Genomic DNA, 24,528 nt, shown 5'->3' with positions numbered 1-24,528 from the left:
AAACAATGTAGTTAAATATAGAAGAAAGTTTAAAAGTCTTATTACCAGAGGGAGACTTTGTACAAAAGTCGATTGCTTGGGTACCTCTGTCCCATTTGTGTTTCAACCGTGAAGCAGTTGTGTTTGCATGACTGTGTTTCGGTTTGAAGGGTGAGATATGGCGTGAATTTACTGGGTACAGAATAATAACACCTGAGTCTCAGGAATAGCAACGCATGGGGGGTATCATGGGCGAAACAGAATACTCTGTTATGTCCATGGTACTGCTCATGTCTATAGGCGATGGTTATCACTTTCCATCAAGTGGGCCGTAAGCTTGTTTGCCATTCTAAGTTGTATAAAAAAAAGAGAAAAAAAATGTCATATATGAGTATTTAGATCCATTTTCCAAGAAGGTCTGGCCCCTTAAAAAGTCGCATATATACCCTCAGACATGTTTTTGCCTATAGCTCAAAGTTCCTCTCCTTATTCCGGGCTGGGCACCAGACAATTTTGGGATGGGCACGATCTAAACACGCCTATGTACACGAACATGATTATCATGAAAGGGTCGCCTAAAAATCTATTAGTTATCGATGATAGCTCATACTCCAAATAACTCCGGCCACTCCCCTATGATTTGTAGTTAAAACTTAAAGCCGACCGCTGTATTAACAAGTTTATAATGGACTTACAGAGTCAAGGCATGCACAGACGAGGAACAATTAATCCGCCCATGAAAACATATTTTTTTTTTATACAATTTTGAATGGCAAACAAGCTGATGGCCCACCTGATGTAAAGCGGTAACCGTCGCCTATAGACATGAGCAGTACCATGGACATAACTGAGTATACTGTTTCGCCCATTATACCCCCCATGCGTTGACATTCCTGAGGACTCAGGTGTTATTCCTCTGTACCCAGTAAATTCACGCCATATCCCACCCTTCAAACCGAAACACAGCCATGCAAACACAACTACTTCACGGTTGAAACACGAATGGGACAGAGGTACCCAAGCAATCGACTTTTGTACAAAGTCTCCCACTAAATATCCCATACGAATATATTATCATGCAATCAGATATAATAATATATCACATATATGACATACCAGAGGGAACCTTTGTACGAAAGTCGTTTGCTTGAGCACCTCTGTCCTATTCGTATATCTACCGTGAAACAGTTGTTTGCATAGCTGTGTTTCGGTTTGAAGGGTGGAATTTGGCAGTGAATTTACAGGGTTTAAAAACACCTGAGTCCTCAAGAATGGTAACGCATGGGTGGTATCGTGGGCGAAACAGTATACTCTGTTATATCCATGGTTCTGCTCATATAACCGGCGTCTCTGTATCTATAAACGATAAACGACGGTTACCACTTTCGTTACACACGTGCAGTTGGCTGACCCTGAAGAAACCTCAATATATCCTTTTTGAAGAATATTTTTTTTAATCCTATCCTACCTATTTAGATACTAACGCAAATTTGTTTTTTTTAGTACCTAATAGTTGACACATGCCTCTGACTACCCTATTTGAGGTTATAGTCATGAACTTGTATATTTTTATTTACTCTATGAAGCCGCTAACGATATTATATTGCTATTTCTCGCGGCAATGCAAGATTTATTATTTTCATTACATTTTCCCCAGTTCGACCATATTGGGACGGAATTTCTGGATATTCCAAGGTTTTAGGATTCCGAAGGGCCAAAGGTTATATAATGACAAGGGTTTGGTATACAATGGAAGTGCTCGCGACCTGTCAATGATATTGGTGGCTCCATCTGCTGGGACTTACAAGCTAATCGTGTTTGTCCCTTGATCGTAAAAGAGGGATAAGTTGCAATTTAAAATAATCTGTAAGCGAATTTACGTAGGTTTTAATTTAAAATTATACTAATTTATTTATTAACATATTTTTATACAATCATTTTTAATTTAGATATCAGGTTATGACGAAAATATATACAGGAGGACTCGTCCTTTGAAGGGATTTCTTCTAATCAATTTTGAGAACCTAATTAATAATCCTATAAAAATTGGTATTTTGAAGGGTATATTTATAGACAGATAAATAGACAATTTATTTACATTACTTACAGCACACAAATTACAATAAAAACATACACATAATACACAGTAAAGGAGATAAAAGAATGAAAAATAAAAAAAAAGCAAAATATATAAAACAACAATTTCCTTTCTTTCTTTTCCTTCATGTGCGTGCTATAGTAACACAGAATGGTCACAACTCAGTTTATTGTTTTGCCCTCAAAAGAGCAAAACACTGATATAAAACCTTATCCATATTTTTTTAATGGATGAAAATGGAATGATAACCCCGCCTGCGCTATCGGTATACGCTGATGGGGCACCAGTGAGGGATGATAGGTGAGGATGAAGCAGGTAGGCAGTAGGTAGCCGATAGCGCGGGTGGGGTTACCATTCCATTAGCATCATAAGCAAGCTGAAGTGGCAATAGTCTGGTCACATAGCTCGTGGAACCGACAACCGATGAGGAAAAAAGGTTCTAGAGTGGCAACCTCGTACGGTCAAACGCAGTGTCGGACGACCCCCCATTAGAGGGAGTGATGACCTGAAACGCTTTGGAGAATGGAATGATACATATTTAATTATTTTAATTATTCCTCTCCAAAGAGATCGCTATTTAGCGATAAGGCCGCCCTTTGTTGCCTCTTTATCTTGCTTTTATGTCATTAACTTTATATAACTAAGTATTTATTTTGTTTGTTTTGTTGTTAACCTTTATAATCTGTATCATTCTTTGAATGAAAGCAAACAAAGAGTTTCATTCATTCATTCATTAATTTATTCATTCATTCATTCATTCATTTATTCATTCATTCATTCATATTGGTAACACTACCATATTTATAAAGACAAGCATGTAACTGTCAGTTCTATCAAGCTATATATCCCTATGATAAAACCATACGATATCCCATGTAAACTCATAAAAAATGTATGCCAGCAATGCTCCTCCGTTCTACCAACACTGACAAGACCCCGGGGCATCTAATATCGGCATATTATTTGCAAATTTTCACAAATTCAATTCACAAAATGCCACGAACGTTCAATTTAATAGTTCCCTGATTTTCTCCATTCCATTTTCTTCTTTTATCGCTTTACGTAACTCCTTTACTCTGTGGATTTCACCACTCCGAAATGCGCTTCTCAATAAACTGGAGCGGGTTCTGCATAAATTTATATTCAAATAAAAAGTACATGATTACCCAATGAACAAGTTATAAACGCAGCTCGTCATCGTTCCTGGAATAATATCTAGGTATCGCATACCATACCATCCCATCGTTATCATTATTCCCGCCATTATCCGTCCATTGCTGGACGTAAGCGACCCGCATAAACTACCATAAAGAATGATCCTGAGCCACCTGCATCCATTGACTCCCTGCAATGCATTCCATAGGGGGGAAAGGGATTGTTAGTAATGGAGTTTGACAGCCTCATTGCTAGCAATATGCCTTATTAGGTCGACCTCCACGTGGTTCCCCCTGGAAACCATCGTGAACAATTCTTGTTGAATTTGTCACGATGGGCTAACTTACCTACTTCATCCTCACCTATCATCCTTCACTGGTGCCCCGCCGGTGTATACCGATAGCGCGGGTGGGGTTACCATTCCATTATCATCAATTATTAATTGACCACTGCTGAATATAGGCCTCCCCATAATTGGGGGTTATTTTGCCAGTTGTTGCCACGCTTGCAGGTGGGTTGGCAAACGTAGTTAGACCTTTAGTGATGTTTTAAGAGGAACGTTGCTGCCCATCCCTCGACCATAAGTTCTCTTACTCGCCTCTTTCGACACCCATGGGAAAGAAAAGGGTAGCCTTACTTCGAAACCCACACTGCGAAGTATCGTACAATATTGCATTAATATTACAAGTATATACAGCTTTTCCCACATAAATTAAGACAAACAATTGTTATCCATCTGTGTAAAAAAATCGTCTCCGTTAATTTAGCCGTTAAGGTATAATTAAGTAACAAACATCCAGTCGTTTAAACAAGTTTATAAATATTTACATCTAAGCTAAAATATAAATCCATTGTAAAAATAAATTAAAATTTAGCGGATTAAAAACATTGACATTTTAATATGGAACGGAAATACGGAGTAACAACCAATTGTTTTGATGAAATGAAAAAAAAAAACTAATAAAAAAAAATATAAACAAAAAGCAACGAAATAGCGCAACTCGCTCACACATATTTAAAAATAATCGAATTGACTGAAATCAAAATCTTTCTTATATTTTCAAAAAATTTTTCCATAAGTATATAAGCCACAATAAATATGAATAGACTCACTAATAGACAAAAAAAACTATAAAATATGATCAAAAACCTTAAAATATGATCATTATATCATCATCATATCAGCCCCTAATTGTCCACTGTTGGACATAAGGCCCCCTTAGCGGTTTTGCCAGTAGCTGCCACGCTTGGCAGGCGGATTGGCAACCGCAGTTAGACTCGGATGTTTTAAGAGGGACGCTGCTGCCCATCCCTCGCCTTCTCTTAGTCTATTCTATGCCGGGACCATACGGGCAATTAATATCTTATAGATAAAATTCTCGTGTCACGGTGTTTGTTACCAAACTCCTCCGAAACGGCTTTACCAATATTTATAAAATTTTGTGTGCATATTGAGTAGGTCTGAGAATCGGCTAACATCTATTTTTCATAGCCGTAAGTGATAAGGGTGACCCACCCCAAAATATTTTTTTTAATTTTTTTGACAATCTTTTTATTTTTATTTTATTATGATTTAACATTGAAAAATAGATACAAATTAAAATTTTCACGTTTTTACGATCAACCCCTGTTGTTTAATCGCAATTTTTATATGCCGCAATAGGGTTGCAAGATGACAATCGAATATAATAATTGTAGTACGATATATTTTCATGTATAGTTCTAGAAATAATGTATATGGTAAAACAACGTTTACCGAGTCAGCTAGTATAATATAATAATGTAGTAAAATAAAAAAAAAATGAATTAAAATCTTATTAATATAATGAAATTGTAACTGGACAATGTCTATACATGAAAGATATGAAAAAAAAAAAAATTATAAGAGCAAAAGAAATCAAACCAATGATTTTTTTACCAATTTGAATAAGGTTTTTACAGTTGTGTCCGTAATGTCCAACTCAAAAAATGAAGTATATTTTATTTTGTTATGACAACTTCAAAAGGGGGGTAAAGAGGTTTCTTCAGGGTCGGCAACGCGCGCGTAATACCTCTGGTATTGCAGGCGTTCATAGGCTACAGTAACCGCTTACCATCAGGTAGGCCGTATGCTTGTTCGCCACCACAGTGGTATAAAAAAAAACTAATAAAATCGTGGTCGATTCGATGGTCTATTTCTTTTGTTTTCCTTCTTCTGAAATCCGCGCTTACAAAGTGGCTTACAAAAAACTAGTAACAGAATGTGCGAGCAAATCTGCAGATTCATTTAAATATTCCCCCGTTTTCTGGATTTGTATTCGAGTAATTCTTTAAAATTACACTTACAAGAGACATCCTTAAATACAATTCCCAAACAAAATCCCGAATGTTAACGTTCTAAAATTTACTCAACTAATGAAATTATTATTCGTAGCGGAGATTGAAGTAATCACAGATTCAAACAGCGACGCTATAATAAGACGTGGAGCTTACGATGGCGTAATAACAATTTTCAAAACATTATTTCCAACAGACTGAGCTGCCAATTTATAATTTAATTTCTCGTAATATTCACTCAAAATATATTATTTTTAAAATTTACATGTTTATTTATTTATTTTACACTTTATTGCACCAAGTAAAAAGAGAAATAACAAATATAGTAAATATTAATGAGAAGTGATATAAAAGGCGGCCTTATCGCTAAGCAATCTCTTCCTGACAACCTTTGGGTAGAGGATATTGAGAAAAAGACAAAGGGTAGGTGGCGCACTATTATATAAATATTACCATATACAAACATATATACATACATACATACACATACATACATACACATACATACATACACATACATATATAATATATACACAATTAAATATATGCATAACATACACATACTTAACAGCACACATACAACAGAAAAAAAAATGACGATATAAAACGAAGAGAGAACACAGGAAAATAGTACTAAAGTGAGAGGTAATAGGATTAAACAGAGGTTTTGAAGCTAGTAAGAATTTGAGCTCACCGTATACCTACCGTCTACCAATAGAGGTAGGTAGTATCTTCTTTTAACGATGTTTTTTTTTTTTATGTAACACCCTCTATAGATATGAATAGTATCATAGACATAACAGAGAACAGTGTGTCGTCCATGATACCCTTTACGCGTTGCCATTCTTGAGGACTAAGGTGTTATACCTCTGTACCCTGTAATTTCATTACTATATCCTCTCTTCAAACCGAAACACAGCCATGTAAACACAACTGGTTCACAGTAGAAACATACATATACATACTTAATAGCACTTTTTTATTTATACAACTTAGAATGGCAAACAAGCTGACGGCCCACCTGATGGAAAGTGACAATCGTCGCCTATAGACATCAGCAGTACCATGGACATAACAGAGTATACTGTTTCGCCCATGATACCCCCCATGCGTTGCCATTCCTGAGGACTCAGGTGTTATACTTTTGTACCCAGTAAATTCACGCCATATCCCACCCTTCAAACAGAAACACAGCCATGCAAACACAACTGTTTCACGGTTAAAACACGAATGGGACAGAGGTACCCAAGCAATCGACTTTTATACAAAGTCTCCCTCTGGTAAATATATACAATAAATATTAACATACAATATATAATACATACATATATATACATATAACAATATACAAACCCAAATTCGGTACATAATAAATAACTGAAACCATCATTGTCTAAACTATCATAACATTAATATATCATGAGTTACGGGTAAGTGCCCATAAAAGGGCAACATTATCGTACAATTAACACGCAGTTCAAACTTAATGTAGTCTTTGTCAATAGAACTTATTAAAAATGTAAACATAACGAATTATATAATACAATTAATAGTTCAGTAATTTCTGAAGTATTTTTTTCTATAATTTTGCATTTTTGTAATAATAAAAAAAAAACATAAAACCTTAATACTCTTTGCACCCTCTTTACTCTTCTTCGAAACACCCAGTCTCTTAATTACTTAAACCACCAAAGTGGTATAAAAAAAAATTGCTGAGTGGTATAAGAAAAACAAGCATACCCAACCGGTAACAAGCGGTTACCATAGCCTATGAACGCCTGCAATACTAGAGGTTTTACGCACGCATTGCCGACCCTAAAAAAACCTCTTTAACCCCCTTTTGAAGAACCCCATGCTGTTGTCTCTTGGAAAAACCTCGACAGGGAGCTCATTCCATAACCTGAGTGTTAAACAGCAAACAATACCTTTTTGAAACTCACGATCATAACCTACGTTCCAGTGATATTCTCCAACTTCAGGGGGGTAGGGATTGTTAGTAATGGGGAGGTTACACCCCCCAACTATCAATACATCCTATCGGGTTGGGGGGTAAAGGATTGTTAGCAATGAAGTTTGCTGGCCTATTGCTAACAATATGCCCTATCAGGTCGATCTCCACACGGTTTTCCCTGGAAACCATCGTAACTAGTTTATCGTTGAATTCGTTACGATGGGCTGACTGACTTGCTTTTTCATACTCGCCTATCATCCCTCACTGGTGCCCCACCGGCGTATACCATTAGCGCAGGCGGGTTTTTTTTTTGATGGGTGAAAACAGGCCAGTTAGCCCATCATGATGAATTCATCAGGAATTAACCATGATAGTTTCCAGGGAGAACCGCGACGAGGTCGACCTGGTTGGATATATTGCTAGCAATGGGATTTTCAGTCTCCATTACTAACAATCCCTTTCCCCCCAACGCGCAGGCGGAATTACCATTCCATTATCATCCATAAAAAAACTATCTATTCCCTCTCACCATACTCGTTTCGTTACAAATTCTTTTATCCTAAATTTTTCACATCTTGATACAATTAAGAGACTACCGACTAAACCGTCTTTAATGGTTAACGACCTAGTGGTCGTATGGCCCCAGTGTAGAATAGGCCACCCCTTCCTTTCCCGTGGGTTTCGTAAAAGGGGACTAAAGGACGGCGAGGCATGTGCAGCAGCGTCCCTCTTAAAACATTTCTAAAGCCTGACTGCGGTTGCCAAACGTGGTAACTGCTGGCAAAACCCCCCAAGGGGAAGGCAGTAGACGGTTAAGGGCTGATGATAATGATGAGTAAGTTCTGTGCAGCAAATTAATAATTTGTCTAAGGATACCTCGTTTAGAGAGGAAACACGTATCGCAAAACATGCGTGAACAAAATGGCAGTCGGAGATTAATAGCTAAGATTGCGGAACTTCTGGTAGTAGTAGTAGTGGTGGTTAGTTTTCGAGTGTTGGCAGTCACATACATACTAACAGTAACAGTAGTGGATTAAAACAAAATAATTTTATTCAAATGTGTCTTTTCATTGTATTTATATATACAAAATAGATTATATACTATATATAGATATTATTTCGAGTTTCATTTATTTTGCAACAATATATTAAATCTTCTTTGTTCCCCTAATAGTCTTTTATGTGCTGAAGATGAAAGAAAGTGACACACTGCACGTATTTTTATTCTTTCACGCGAATTATTATGATCCTAACCAAGTGTGATAACGCTGGAATTTTATGTTTATTTTCAAAAATAAATAAATCATTTTATTGTTAAAATTTTCGTAAGCACACATCGTTATATTTTTTGGTAATAACTGCCGGTTTAACTTATGTGTAATTAGATCGAGACTGCTCGACTAGTTTCGTGAACAATTCGTGGCCTTTAATCATGACCGGGTCTAATGCGAGCAGGTAATGAATAATTTTCAATATTTCTAAATTAATTTAGCTAAAAAGTATTCTAATAGCCAACTAATTCATACTAATGTCACAATGTAAGTAATGTTACAAAGGTTATAAACCTGAAACACTAATATTATAAACCTGAAACATAGCTTTTTTCTATCGTAACGGCTTAATAAATCGCTGTGAAATTTGGTGAAATACACATAATTTTTTTTTTGATGGGTGAAAATGGTATAGTAACCCCGCCTGCGCTAATGGGATACGCTGGCGGAGCACCAGTGAAGGGTGATAGATGAGAATGAAAACAGGTCAGTTAGCCCATCATAATGAATTCATCAGAAATTTACCATGATAGTTTCCAAGGGGAACCGCGAGGAGGTCGACCTGGTTGGGTATATTGCTGGCAATGGGAAATACACATAATTCAAGAGATAGAGAAGGAGATAGTCTACTTTTTTAGATCAGTGAATATACTCTAGTTGTACGAACGAAGTCGAGAGTAAAAGCTAGTAAATATATTATACGATAAAAACTGTCCTTGATTAAAAATTTACAATTAGAATGAAAAAATTTAAATCGTCTAAAACAAAACTTTCAAAAAAGCGTTCACGCTTACTTTTTTACTTTATCCGAGCAGTAAGTGCTTTATATTATTCTCAATTTCGTGTATAATATAGTATATATCATATATGTGTAAATATATTTATTATTCATATATATTTATTCGTCTATATATGTAATTTTAGTATGTATGTATATCAATAATTAGTAGTACCGCATTCGAGTATTCTGACACTTGCCTATGGTTGACTGGGAGAGAATGCTTTTAGCATTAAGTCCGCCATGTACACATATTTGTACTAATGAATAAATAATTAAATAAAAACATGAAATAAATAATGGAAATGGACTAAATAATTCCAGCAATAGTATTTATTACACTACACTATAAATAGAAGTAGCTACCCACCATAATTACAACATTTAAATGTATAATTATTGAATGAAAGTATCAATACTTCATTGACAACGCTGTGACCGAATCGACGAGTCGCTTACTATAAATTTAATCTATTCAATAACATATTTATGGTGTCGGCAAGCCTTGATTGTCCTTGATATAGTAGTTATAAATAACTTCCCATAGAGAAATTTACCTTAACTATCTAGTTTTTAATAGAAATTGTAACGCTGTTTTCGCTATTAGAATAGGCAGGCAAAATTACTGTTTCGATCTGAAATATAAATGTAATTCTTTTAAATTAATATTGTAAAATAAATATTAAAAGATATTACAAAAAAAAAACGAGCTCTGAGGAGTCTGGAATAGAACTCTTTTAAAGTTAAGCTCGCCTTTGTACATTTGCTTATCTCTGCCATATTTTTTATGTGTTATATACTAAATAAAAAGATAAAATTCTCCACAGAGAAAGAATGAAGTAATACGTAGTTTTAATTTTTTAAAAGATTCCGAGTTAAAATTATCCACTTAAATACCAGCTTGAGATAAATTAATTTTCTTCTTGAACTATTCAATAAAGACAGTTTTTTTTTTCGTTCCTTTACTTTTGTGCTATTTTCTCAATTTGACAGACAGTGACAAAACACTGATATAGTTGAATTGGTTTTTTTTAATGGCTAAAAATGGAATGGTAACGCCCCCCGCGCTATCGGTATACACCGACGAGGCACTAGTGAAAGATGATGATGATGAATTCGACAAGAATTAAACATGATGGTTTCCAGGGGGAACCGTTTGGAGGTCAACCTGAAAGGGTATATTGCTAGCAATAGGGCTATTAGACTCCATTACTAACAATCCCTTTCCCCCCAATTGAATTGGGTTTGTAAAGCATTTTAGTTTGTATGTATAAAGTGGTAAAATGATATTGTACTCATTTTATGCGGTATTCTTGGCTCTATTTTTAACTGACCTCATGATAGATCCATACGTATTAGTGTATGTAATTTGCCAATGGGAGAACGATCAAAATTCTAGCCCAATTCGTAATTTTTTCTTTTTAAGTGAGCTGTACAATATTGTCATTGGCAATATATTGGATTGAAATCGATATTGAGACTAGATTCAAAAATAGATTACTGACCTTGGTGGTGAAATTTCACATTAATCCACCATAGTAGGAATTGCTTTGTATGAGTTGGCCAAGCAAGCTTCCCTCTCTCACGCGTTGAGACTACGCAATGAGGTTTCGAGCCAATATCCTCAACTAAACCTAATCGCCTTTTTTTTATACAACTTAGAATGGCAAACAAGCTGACGGCCCACCTGATGGAAAGTGGTAACCGTCGCCTAGAAACATGAGCAGTACCATGGACATAACAGAGTACACTGTTTCGCGTTCCCCCATGCGTTGCCATTCCTGAGGACTCAGATGTTATTCCTCTGTACCCTGTAAATTCACGCCATATCCCACCCTTCAAACCGAAACACAGCCATGCAAACACAACTGCTTCACGGTAGAAACACGAATGAGACAGAGGTACGCAAGCAAACGACTTTTGTACAAAGTCTCTGGTATTAACTAACATGCTGACGTTTTATCAGATGGCTATTGAGTGTTTTACATAATTAAAATATAAAATTTTATTTCTATTATTGTTAAATATGTAGTTATATAAATAATAATTGTTATAGTACTGATGCTTTCTTGGATGAGTGTATTGGGAGACAGTAAAGCTCACCCTCTTGATCAAATAAATATATAATATACGGTTTAAGATATTTATTTCTCTAAAAATTTGTACATAAATCAAATAAAATTTGATTAAATTAAATGAGAAATTAAATACTATGTACATGCACTTAATAATCTTCCGATTTAAATGTACTAGTCCACTTAATATTACGTCCACAGCGCGAGAGATTTCTTTAACTTGTCGGATTATACTGAGCAAATTTTATTACAATTCGTGTAAGATGTAGTTTTATCAACTTGTACCCATTATTAATAACGCCTCCCCTCCTCCCCAGGTGTACGAACACACATACAATGTGATAACTAGTCTCCGTTACCGACAATCTCTCTCCCAATACGCGGGGAAAAGAATTTTGGATAATGAGATGGTCTAATAGCCCTATAATAAGCAATTTACCCTATCAGGTTGATCATTACGTGTTCCGTCTGGAAACTATTGTCCTGCTGAATTCGCCACAATGGGGCAACTAAACTACTTTTTCTTTTATACAACTTAGAATGGCAAACAAGCTGACAGCCCACCTGATGGAAATTGGTAACCGTCGCCTATAGACATGAGCAGTACCATGGACATAACAAAGTATACTGTTTCGCCCATGATACCCCCCATGCATTGCCATTCCTGAGGACTCAGGTGTTATTCCTCTATACCATGTAAATTAACGCCATATCCCACCCTTCAAACCGAAACACAGCTGCTTCACGGTTGAAACACGAATGGGACAGAGATACCCAAGCAATCGACTTTTGTACAAAGTCTCCCTCTGGTGAACTACTACTCTCATCTTCATCTACCATTACTCACTGGGGGAGGAGATTATTAGTAATCTAGACTTGTTAGTCTGGATTATTGCTATTAACCATTGTGATCAGCCCTATTGCTAGCAATATATCCTGTCAGATCGAGCTCCTCATGGTTCCCCCGGAAACCATCATGCTGAATCCTCCAGGTGTATTCATCGCGGTGAGCTAACTGACTTGCCTTTTCATTCTCACCTATTATACCTTCACCAATGCCCCGCCAGCGTATACCGTCAGCGCAGACGAACTTACTATACCATTATCAACCATATAAAAAAAATACCTGCAATTTTACTAATTAAAAAAAAAAAACAGTATTAAAACTGGGTCAAATAGTACTGGCATCGCAGAACATTGAAGGTGGTAAAACCCCAGGATTATCAAAGGAATTACTCTCCGTCGTGGCCATTACGGGGATCAGGCACCGGCCCGTAAGTAATTCTGTAGGCCAATTCGTACTTCATTGCAACGTTTTGCGGCTTCGCGAAACCGTACAACGGAACATGTTTCCGTTAATCTTAGAAACAACTTCCGTTGTTTGCAGGGTTATTGAAATATAACGCAGTAGCAACAATTACGACAAACCTTTAGTACTCATAAACTGTACCTATAGTTACAGTGTGAATATCCAAAATCGTTATTTTTTTTCATACCACGAATTTGGCAAGCAAGCATACAGCCCGTCTGATTGTAAATGATTACTGTAGTCTATGGACACTTGCAATACTAGGGGTGTCACGTGCGCGTTGTCGACCCTGAAGACACCTTAATTTACCCTTTTTGAAGAATCTCATACTGTAATCGTCGTTCCCTGTCGACGGTAAGCGGTGCGATGATAAAAGATGGCTATAGGCATCATTTCAAACAATTCCTCAGTACGTTTATTTGTTATGTAAAAACTTGGAAAATATTTTTAAATAGTTTTTAAAAATTCTTTCACCTATAGAAATCTTAAACATTATCAGATATTTTTTACATTAGCTGTGACCTATTTGAAAAAAAAAACCGTGCGAATCTAGAGCTGATTTATAGTCTTAAATAAACACGTTATATCCCGTTCCCGTGGGAAAATTTTTCCATATCTCTAGTTCCCCTAAACAAAACTAAAAATGAATTGAGACGTTGAAATGTTAAACTTCAAATTAGCTTCAACAAAAGTTTTACAAGTACCCCACCAGTATAACCCAACAGACGAAGAGAAGTTACCATCTTATTTTCATGTATTTAAAAGTTTTCACATACCTAATTGAATGTGCTCTAGATGCTTCAATAAGTCTGCATGTTTCAAATATAAATAATAAAAAAACACCTTTTAAATAAAAATACAATTTAATGAGGCTGAAACTGTTATATTACGGAACGAGAAGGAATTATTATTAATAGAGATTAGTATCCCTGTTACTAGCAATACCCCTCCCTGTATTTCCCCCTATCATGTTTAGTTCTAGTTAGGCTAACTGACCTGTTTTTTCATCCTCGCCTATCATCTCTACCTACTGGTAGTGCAGGCAAAGTTGAGATTTCATTATCATCCATTAAAAAAACCGTTACATTACAGGGACTCAAAAGTAAACAAAATCCTTCGAGGTATAAAAAAAAAACAACCTAATGGCACATTAACAGTGTTGCCAACATTAGACACAAAATTTAGCACTAACCTACACATTTATAACCTACACACTACATTATACATAAAGCAGTTGCTACATATACTTATTATATACATATATTACAACGTATAGGATAGAATAGACAAATAGATTATTTATTTGTATCTGTAGTACACACATAACAATAAAAATAAAATAAACAGCCATAAAAAAAAAGAAATAACAAAGTTGAGCAACGAAACAGAAATCATGTGCGCGCCGCAGTAACACAAAATGGTCGGCGCTCAGTTTACTGGTTTGTCCTCAAAAAAGAAAAATACTGATTACACAGCCATAAACTAAAAGCCAGTAGCGAAATTTCTAGGTAAAAAGTAATAGAGACTTTTTCGTATCTACGATAGATTATATAGTCTTAAAAATGGGGTCAACTTTAGCTGACAAATTGTCAAATTAGCTGACTCGTTTTTTTATCAATTATCTATATAATATTAAATAATACAACAAGACACATAAAATGTATCTTGTCGTATTATTTAATAAATAAAATAAGTATTTACGCATTAAAGAGATGTAAAAGTTATAAGACAAATAAATGTACAAGTTATAAAGGAATCACTGATAACTGTTTATCACGTAAAATTATATGAAAAAGTTGACCCGTTTTTCTCGAAACATTTCTATGGAGACACTCTATCTACATATAATATTATAATCTCAACTATAAAATAATAATAAATAAAATGTTAGAAACGTGTCGAAAAAAAAGAGGTTAGTATTGTATTATCTGTGACAAGGCTGTCAATGTTCAATTAATATATGCATAATAATGAGATATGGAACAGTTAACTCGACAACTGTGATAAAAAGATCAAATCATTTTTTTATAAAATATTAAATCAATCTAGCCAGCATTCTAATTTGCTCAACCACAGATAAAGTATTACTATGCTACAGTGTTGCCAATATATAGAACATAGATAAAGTTTGACATATTGAACACTCAATGCCTCTAAAAATAATTGGTATATTTAGATACAATTTTTATACATACTCCATTAAGTAGGTATGAATTTTGTATTTACTTGATTGTCCAGAAAAGTAGTGTAATATTTTTCAGTGTTCATGTACGAATGAGTTTTTTTTATTACACCATAACTTCGAAATGCTCGAATAGATTACAAATCTGTTAGGGGTAAAATTACAATTCAAAGATTTTCTGTAATTCCTTGTTCTTAATTCAAATTCTTATATCATCCTAAATGCTATTGATTATAATTTTTTTTAATGTTTTTTTTATCCAGGCATACGTGTTTTTTTTTTCTTTTATTGGCAAAGGAAAATGTATGTAAACACTGTGACTACGATCGAAATATTTAATTTTTTATCATTATATACGATATTTATAGGTAATAAATAATAATAAATTGAATTTACAGGGTACAGAGGAATAACACCTGAGTCCTCAGGAATGGCATATATATATATATATATATATATATATATATATATATATATATATATATATATACATAGGCTTCTCTCTATTAAGGAGTTTTGCCAGTAGTTGCTACGCTTGACAGGCGGGTTGGCACCCGCAGTTAGGCTTTAGTGATTTTTTTTAATGGATAATAATGTAACGGTAACCTCACCTGCGCTAACGATATACGCTGGCGGGGCACCAGTCAGAGATGATAGGTGAGAATGAAAAGGCAAGTCAGTCCATCATGATGAATTCACTTGGAATTGAAAATGTATTGCTAGCAATGGTGATACTAATCCCCATTATTACCAATCCCTTCTCCCCCCTCTTTAGTGACGTTACCCACCCCTCAACTATTAAGTTCCCTTAGTCGCCTCTTAGGACACCTACGGAAAAGGAAGGGGTGGCCCATTATTCTGCATTTATACAAAATAGGAACTTATTTTGTAAATTATAAAGTTCACAATTACAATTTTAGAGTCATTGGTAGTTACCAAGGTACAAGGAAAACAATTTATCATGTGTTACTAGGTAAAACAGAAATTCCCTTCATTGTGTATTAGACGGAGTGGCTACTTTATCGCCATTATTTATATTAAAATGGTCAATAAATTAAGTACCTACTATAAGAACATTATTTTACATTTCATAATGTATGTAATTTATATATTTTATATATGTAGTACTCGTAATATTTTATGTATTTATTTATGTATGTATTTATAGTATGTATATGTATATTTATTCACTTAATATATTATGTATATGTTTATATTATATGAATTTTTCAAATATTGCTTTATTTTTTCTGCATTCAAAATCGCACTGCCTACGTATTTCTCGGTTTGCCCAATGGTTGACTGGTAGAGAACACGTCTTTTGTCACGTCACGTCACGTCACGTACATTTGGTGGACTTAACACCGTCCGGTGTTAAGTCCACCAAATGCACATAGTATTTTACTGTGCATTAAAGTTTAAATAAATAAATATATATGTATATACATATATAAAAGTCCACATGTATAAACTTAATAAAACAAGTTGGGATACTTTTCATCATTTCAGCCAATATTCGTCCACCCCTGGACATAAGCCTTCCCCATAGATTGCCATAAAGAACCGTCCTGCACCACCTGCATCCACTGACTCCCTGCAATGCATTTCAGGTCGTCACTCCATCTAGTAGGGTAGTCGTCCTACACTGCGTTTGCCCTTACGGAGTCGCAACTCAAGAACCTTTCTTCCCCATTGGTCCTTCGAGCTATGTGACCAGCCCATTGCCACCAGCTTGCTTATCCTTCGAGTCGATATCTTTTACGTTAGTTCTTTCGCGGATATCCTCGTTTCGGATTGTATCACGCAAAGAGACTCCGAGCATAGCCCTTTCCATATCTCGCTGAGTAATTTGAAGCTTTTGCATACGGGCAATCGTGTAGGACCATGTTTCGGTTCCATAAGTCATCACTGGCAACACGCACTGGTTAAAGAGCCTCGTCTTTTTCTGGGATAATTTTATTAGACTCGTAAAACAAAAAATATACTAAAATAAAACTTATTTTAACTATTAATGTTTTATTTTAAATAAATAGATATATTAAATAAAAAAGCACAAAGGAAACAACAATGTAGTTCTATAGCTAAAAGGTTTTATTAGACACTAGCTTTTACCCCTGACTTCGTTTGTATAAAAAATAACCTATGTCCTTCCCCATTCCATATAATATAATTATGTATAATAAATTGCATACTTATTGGTTAAACCGTCATGAGGCTAAGAGATATTTTTTTATTTTAATATTACATCTGGAATCAACAGCTTATATCTAGAATAATTATTATTATTTTTTTTTATTCATTTATTTATTCATTAAATATTATATTTACACCATACATTAATCAATTACAGATTCTCAATTTGTATACCAGACAATATTATACTTATTTTTAGAGGGTAGGTAAAATTAAATAAAAAAAAAAAAATAAGTAATGAAAAAAGTCACTTTTTTTATTATTAACAATAGTGAGAATTTTGCATTTTTGTGGCCAAAAAGACATTACAATAAACTAAAATTAAATGTATTACAAAACATGTTGGCTGCCAATCTTTCTTCTCAAAACTAAGCAGGTACAGAAAAATTTATTCGTGATATGCTTAACAAGTTTAAACCTTAAAGAATATAACTGTGTAAACAGCTTTCGATTTTTCGCGCATTACTATGTTGTTATGTAGTATGCTTGTTATAGTAATACACTAATAAATTCTCTGTAGAAAAAGACAGACCGACAACATTCAGAAATTATTATTTCGCATATATTTCAAAACACAATGGAAGCATATTGCGTTTTGCGCGAAGCCGGGACCTAACATATAGAACAAAAATTCTAAAAGAAACATTCTTTTAGTTTCTATTGTTCTTAATAAACCAATAAATATAAATTTTTGCCAAATATTTCCCATGGACAGTCATAGTTTAGATACAATTTAGTTTTATTATAATTAATTGCAAATAAATATTCATTCATTCATTCATTCATCCATTCATTCATTCATTCATATAATATTTACTGTTGTGATCTTATAAATATATCTCTTTTTTTCTACTTTATTTATCATATAATAAAATCGTAACTGGTCGCTGTCTTTACATGGAAGATATATAAGAAAAACTGTTATAGGGGGGCTTTATGAAACCAATAGAATCCAAAACAATGATTTTTGGAATTTTTATCTGTTTGTCTGTACGTTTATGCATGCTAATCTCAGAAACGGCATAATCGATTTTATTATGATTTTCATTAATGCGTTGCAGTTTACTCCCCTTAACATTTAGTTTGTTTAATTTCAAACAGGTCATAAATAAAAAAGTTATATCAATCCGGGTATGAAACCGGGTCTTGTGGCTAGTTAATAAATACAATATTAGTAAGGAAAGTAAATTTATTATACAGAGCATAATAAATTTATGACTGGAAAAAACTTCACGGATGATTGCCGTTTAAAAGAGATTTCATTTTATCCATGGCCGAAATAAAATTAATGCATGGAAAACAACTTACAGACAATACCTACATATCTACAGACATTGAGATAAGAGACACTGAGACAAGAGACGCTGGGTTCGACGCCACTCCATATATATATATATATATATATATATATATATAAAAGTTTCTAAAATTAGTGTTTGAACTTGATATCATAACGATATATTTAAGAACAAGTATAAAATTAATTCAGGATCCACAATTTTAGTAAAAGTTTTCTAAATAAGAGGTATGTTCGAACTGAATAGTTTTCCCAAAAACAACACACGATTCGTCCAATTGGAAGTCTAATAGATAATATTATTTTTGAAAAAAAAAAGAGAATTTTGTGTTTTACTGATAGAATCCTATTTTAAAAATGCTTATAATTTCAGAATTCATCCCCACTAAAATTCTTCTTTTTAGTTAATTTTTCAAAATATTTGTCCCTCCGACCCTTTTAGTAAAGTTTCGTAACTATTTGTCAAATAAGAATAAAGAATCTTAGAGTCACATATATTTTTATATCACAAAATAGACAATATAAAACTTCCTAATTGAAATAGGTAGAATAGTCAAACCACAATATAAATTAAAATAAAAAGTACTCACTCAGTTTCGTTGTTCTCGAAGATAATATGGCCATCCGCAATCTCGTACTGTGAGCCACTTTTAGCAGTCCCATCTTCCGTCCAATATGGCACCCGCACCTTTCCTCTTGCGCCAGCTGTTCTCACAACGCGCAGATCAAAAGTGCCAACTGACTCAGTCAACTCGTAATCCCTTTGGGCAAACGAGAATACACCGGAATGATCATCATCCAATATCACCACAGTAGCAGTTGACGGGGAAGCCAACGATGCTCCTTTTGGGGAACTCAATCTCACATAGAAATGCTCGTCTTCTTCAAAGACATCGTCGTCTATTACTTGAACGGAAAAAGTCTTTTCCGTTTCTCCATGTCTAAAAACTAACGAACCATTCGTGGCAACGTAGTCTGAACCAGCTTCAGCAGTTCCATCTTCTGTAGTATATTGCACAGTGATTTCTCCGTTAAGATCCCCAGCTCGTATCACCCTGACTTCAAAAGAGCCACAGTTCTCCATTACCGTATAGTGGTCAGGATCAAAACGAACATTCGGCCCTCTAGGCTCAATTGATGGTGAACTTGATTCTCGCCGCTGTAGCTCAGCTTTTACTTCGCTTAGATCACTTTGAGCTCGTTCCGATATCTTTCGGGAGAAATCTCCGCCACCAGTCATTTTTCTAGTTGCGGCAACTCTGTAAAATGCGCGTGATTTCGGGCCTCGGGACATCAAAGTCTCTAAAGCCATGCGTTCTACCGTCTCTAAATCTTCTTCTGGGTGTTGTCTTCTTAAATCTCGAAGAACTGACACATATTCTTTCCTTGACTTTTCTAATTCCCTTCCTTCTTCATCATCTATAGCAAACTCATCGCCGCTTGGTTTTAAAGCCATTTCAACTGATCCATCACCTTCTGTTTCAACTATAACTCCTCTTTCGTTGACTCTATATCCTTTCTTCAAATATTTATAGACTAGAAGGCGTCGGTCTGCGATATATGCTGTTATTACCGTCGCCGGGAAGAACAAAAAGGTCACAGCTCCCTCCCAAACCTCAACTTCACTAGGTGATATAACAGCCAGGATAAGATAGAGCCATACATAAGCAAAAACTGACCATGTAGCTGTTACGAGAAATACTCTTAGATGTTTTATTTTTCGCACTTCCCCGTCAGGTATAACTATTACACATATAGCTATTATTACAAACAAATTGTAAGCAGCAGAACCAACGATAGTTCCTGGTCCTAATTCACCAGCTTCAAAGTTCTTCCCGGCAATTTCTATAACTGAAAGTAGGATCTCGGGTGCGCTAGATCCTAAAGCCATAAGGGTCAAATTGGCGACAGTTTCATTCCATACTCTAACGACAACGATTTGCTCGCTGCCGTTACGTCGCACGCGCACCTCTTTCTCCCTCGAGGTAATGACTTCGATAGCAGCCATAAATCGATCAGAAACGATCGAGACCCCAATAAATAGATACAAGAGAGCAAAGAAGTAAACCATGCCCCGCAGGGCGATATCCATGGTGGGGACATCCTCGCGAGGGCGCCACGCGGGCAGGACGAGGCCGTCGCTGCACTGGAGCACATGCTGGGGGGTGTAGTTGCGCGGGGCGAGGCGCGCAGATGGGAGCTCGGCGCGCGCCACCACGCAGCAGGCCGCGAGCGCGGCGAGCGCGTGCCGCATGCCGCGTTAGCTGGCGCGGGCCATGGGCGGCGACCGGCGCTGCACGAGGCCGGCGCCCGACTAACGGACGGAGCGTCGCGACGCTTCGCTCCCCGCGACGCCCGCAATTTTCGCGTAGCGTGAAGGCTTTAAAGCCGCGAGTGAACCGTCTCGCACGTACCTCGCCTGCTCACTGATGGAGTTTTATTGCCGTAGCGGGCCGTAAAGTTGGCAAGTGTTAGAGGAAAAAAGGTTATTAGCTCGACGCGAGAAACTTATTAAACTTAGTTTTGAATTCGGGAACGGATATGGGATTTCCTGGCAGGGGTCTTCTTGCTATTTGTGGTTTTACAGTGAATTGTTTACTAACGATCTCTGAATGTTAGAAGCGAGTAACTACAGTTAAGAAAGCTCTTCGAGTCATTATTACTTTGTATTTTGAGCACACGCGAACTCAAACACGCAAGCGTCAGCTTAATTATTTAGCATGGCAACATTAGGAAAGAAAGAGACGTATTTAGATCCTAAGCCGCGGTGTAGAGGCAACTTGTAAGAAGCTTAATATCATACAATATTTCGCTTTGCTTTGATTGCTTAATCCATTACATAATAAGCTAAAGGCCATTTCTTCTTAGACATTTTTCAAATGCTACGTTCACCAATAATAAGACCTATAAAGTCCATAATGTATTAAATGTATTAATCAATGAAGAACCCAATACGACTACTGTAACTCCTTTAAAAGAAAAGTCGATGTTCAACAATTAAGTAACTCAAAATTAAGTAAATTTTCCGTTTTCCCCTGAAGTTGATTGGGAAAAAATGCTATTTTCTTAGTATTAGATCCACCTTTTGTATCATATACTTGAGAAGTCCATAGTTTTAATATATAAATAAATACACTCGACTTACAACAATATTACATAATACCCGAACAACAAGGTAACCACTTATCGATTCTTGGCCATTTACATTTTTATCATCTCTCAGGGAAAATATGATTAAATCATCGATTAAAAATACAAGTTATTCATATAGCTTAAAGTTCAATAACTTTACGCTAAAAGTATGTAGTATAACTATTTCTTTTAGTGAGCTTAGAATCTGATAGGGGACAAATTGTGGAGGTAATATTAGTATTTAGGCCACAAAACTAAACCTAGTCTCAATGGCTCGCTGCCAGATACTATCAATAAATCTAATTCTCGGGATTGATTCTATATGAATTGTTTACTTCATTTCATACTGTATAAATATGTTAAAGTAAATGCTGTGAATACCTTTTATAGGCATGTGCATTAATATTGTATTGTATTTAATGTTTGTTATATGTGTTATAATGCAATATGCTGTTAGTGTTCCTTTAAATAAATAAATAAATAAATATAACATCTTGTTTTGTATGATATTTTTTAGGTGTTAAGCCCAAATAATGACAGAGTTCTTGGCTCATGGGTATGTTTTTTTTATATACTAGTCTTTTTTGTACCTTCATTAATTTTATGATTTGAATGCCACTGTGTATGTGGCGACTCACCCCAATTTCGCACCAGTGCAAGATCTCGACAACAGCGCCACTTATCGCAATAAAAACTATAATATCTCTTAAATTGAAACAAATATTGCACATTTACGAATACAACATTTTATTAAAATTGTTCGATAATTTTCAGAGATTAACGTAAACTTCTAAAACGTAAGGTCCTAACGTAACGTAAAGTCCTAAAAAGAGTGAACGAGAAGAGAACATTGATTGAAATAATAAAGAATAGAAGAGGCAAAATGCTGGGCCACCTTATAGAAAAATAGAGGGCAAAAGAGGAAGTGGAAGACCGAGGATTAACTACATGGGACAGATAAAGGAAACACTAGGCGTTATGTCGTATAGGGAGATAAAGGATATGGCCTGGGATAGAGCTGGCTGGAGGAAGATGCATGAATTAGTTGCACCGACAAGAGGAAACTCTTAAATGAAAAGAAGAACGTAAACTAACATCATAATAGGGGATTCTTATTTATTATTTACTATATTTACAAATTTCATGTTCACTGCTAAATGCGTATCTCTCCACAAACAGTCAAAACGAACGGTCTAGTCTGTCATTCATCGAATGTGGAAGACACAAAACTTTATGTCTTTACCGGCTCATTTTTCTTTAAGAAAAATGTTAATTTCATTGATAGAATGTTCCCTTAAAAGAACGCCATTAATTTCGACTTTACCCGTATAACCTACCTATGAAATCAATCAATCGTATTCCATTGCTGGGCAATCATAATTTCAGTCATCATGCGTCCACTGCTGGACATAAGCCTTAGACTATCATAAAGAACGGTCCTGAGCCACTTGCATCCACTGACTCCCTACAATGTATTTGAGGTCATCACTCCCTCTAATGGAGAGTCGTCCGACATTGCATTTACCCGTACACAGTCGCCACTCAAGAACCTTTCTTCCCCATCGGTTGCCAGTTCTTCAAGCTTGTTTGCTGGGCAATAGCCGCTAGTAAACTGTACAACCCGCCACAAACTAAAGTTTCATCCCAATCATCTGGACGAGTGGCGGTCTTCCACCGTGCGTTTTTCAAGGCACTTTCTTCCACGCACAACCATTCTTTGGAATCAACTTCCAGCAGCAGTATTTCCGAACCGATACGACAACATAACCTTCAAGAAAAGAATATATTCCTTTTTAAAAGGCCGGCAGCACACCTGCAATGCCGCTGGTGTTGTGGGTGATCATGGGCGGCGGTAGTCACTTACCATCAGGTGAGCCGCATGCTCGTTTGCCCTCAGCGATGTAAAAAAAAAACAAAACCTTAGTCTTTGTGGAACCGGTTAAGATCGTCTCACAATCGCATACGAAGTCTTTATTACAATAATATTTCTATTACACATTTACGGTCTCAGATTGAACGCCACGGGTTCATTACATTAAGTAATATAGAGAAATACGATCAATCTAACCCTAATTACGGCCACTGTGTCACAAAAACGTATCGGTAATAATATTTTTCTAGTATCTGTAATTGACAGGGAAACAATTATCGAGAAATGTATACACATTTCTTAACGAGAAATTATTGAGTGCATTTTAATATACAGCAGTATAATGGACATTTATTTAAGATTGAATTTTACAAAAAACAAACTGACTAAATCGAAACCAGTTTTTAGTCAAAAACTAAACTACAGAATTTATTTTTGATAATATTTCTACACGACCAATCTGGAAGTTTATTCTTTTAGTTACGTAATAATTTTCCAAATTGGTTTATAAATGACAGAATTGTGAGGTAACAAACAAAAACAAATAAAAGCGAATTGAAAACGTCCTACTTTTTTGAAGTCGATTGCAAACGAACACATTTCGTTTCGTAAAAAACAGAATCGTATATCTACAGTACGTAGCTGTGTTTTGTTTTTTTTTTTTTGATGGGTGAAAATGAAATGGTAGCCCCACCTGCGCTAATGGGATACGCTGGCGGAGCACCAGTGAAGGGTGATAGATGAGAATGAAAACAGGTCAGTTAGCCCAGGGGGAACCGCGAGAAGGTCGACCTGGTTGGGTATATTGCTAGCAATGAGATTCTTAGTCTTCATCACTAACAATCTCTTTCTTCCACGTAGCTGTGTTGAATGGTTGTATTTGAGTTTAAAGGGTATGTGATAATAAAATTACAAACAGGAA

The 24,528-nt window shown here is 35.6% G+C and overlaps 1 protein-coding gene across 4 annotated transcripts in view; it reads right to left on the bottom strand.

Moving 5' to 3' along the window:
* The window catches only part of LOC113513503 (sodium/calcium exchanger 3), a 161,350-nt gene extending 140,303 nt beyond the window's left edge, over positions 1 to 21,047 (bottom strand). For all 4 annotated transcript variants that reach the window (XM_052900549.1, XM_052900550.1, XM_052900551.1 and 1 more), the window contains exon 1: positions 19,195 to 21,047. In XM_052900549.1, the coding sequence (XP_052756509.1) occupies positions 19,195 to 20,858 (1,664 nt within the window). In that variant the 5' untranslated portion in view covers positions 20,859 to 21,047. The remainder of the gene's footprint in view (positions 1 to 19,194) is intronic.
* Between the last annotated feature and the right edge of the window lie 3,481 nt (positions 21,048 to 24,528).

This window comes from Galleria mellonella, unplaced genomic scaffold, assembly GCF_026898425.1.
Source record: "Galleria mellonella isolate WM207_F2 unplaced genomic scaffold, CSIRO_AGI_GalMel_v1 utg65, whole genome shotgun sequence".
Taxonomy (NCBI): domain Eukaryota; kingdom Metazoa; phylum Arthropoda; class Insecta; order Lepidoptera; family Pyralidae; genus Galleria; species Galleria mellonella.
The sequence above is the reverse complement of the archived record's forward strand: the minus strand, read 5'-3'. Positions and strand labels throughout refer to the sequence as shown.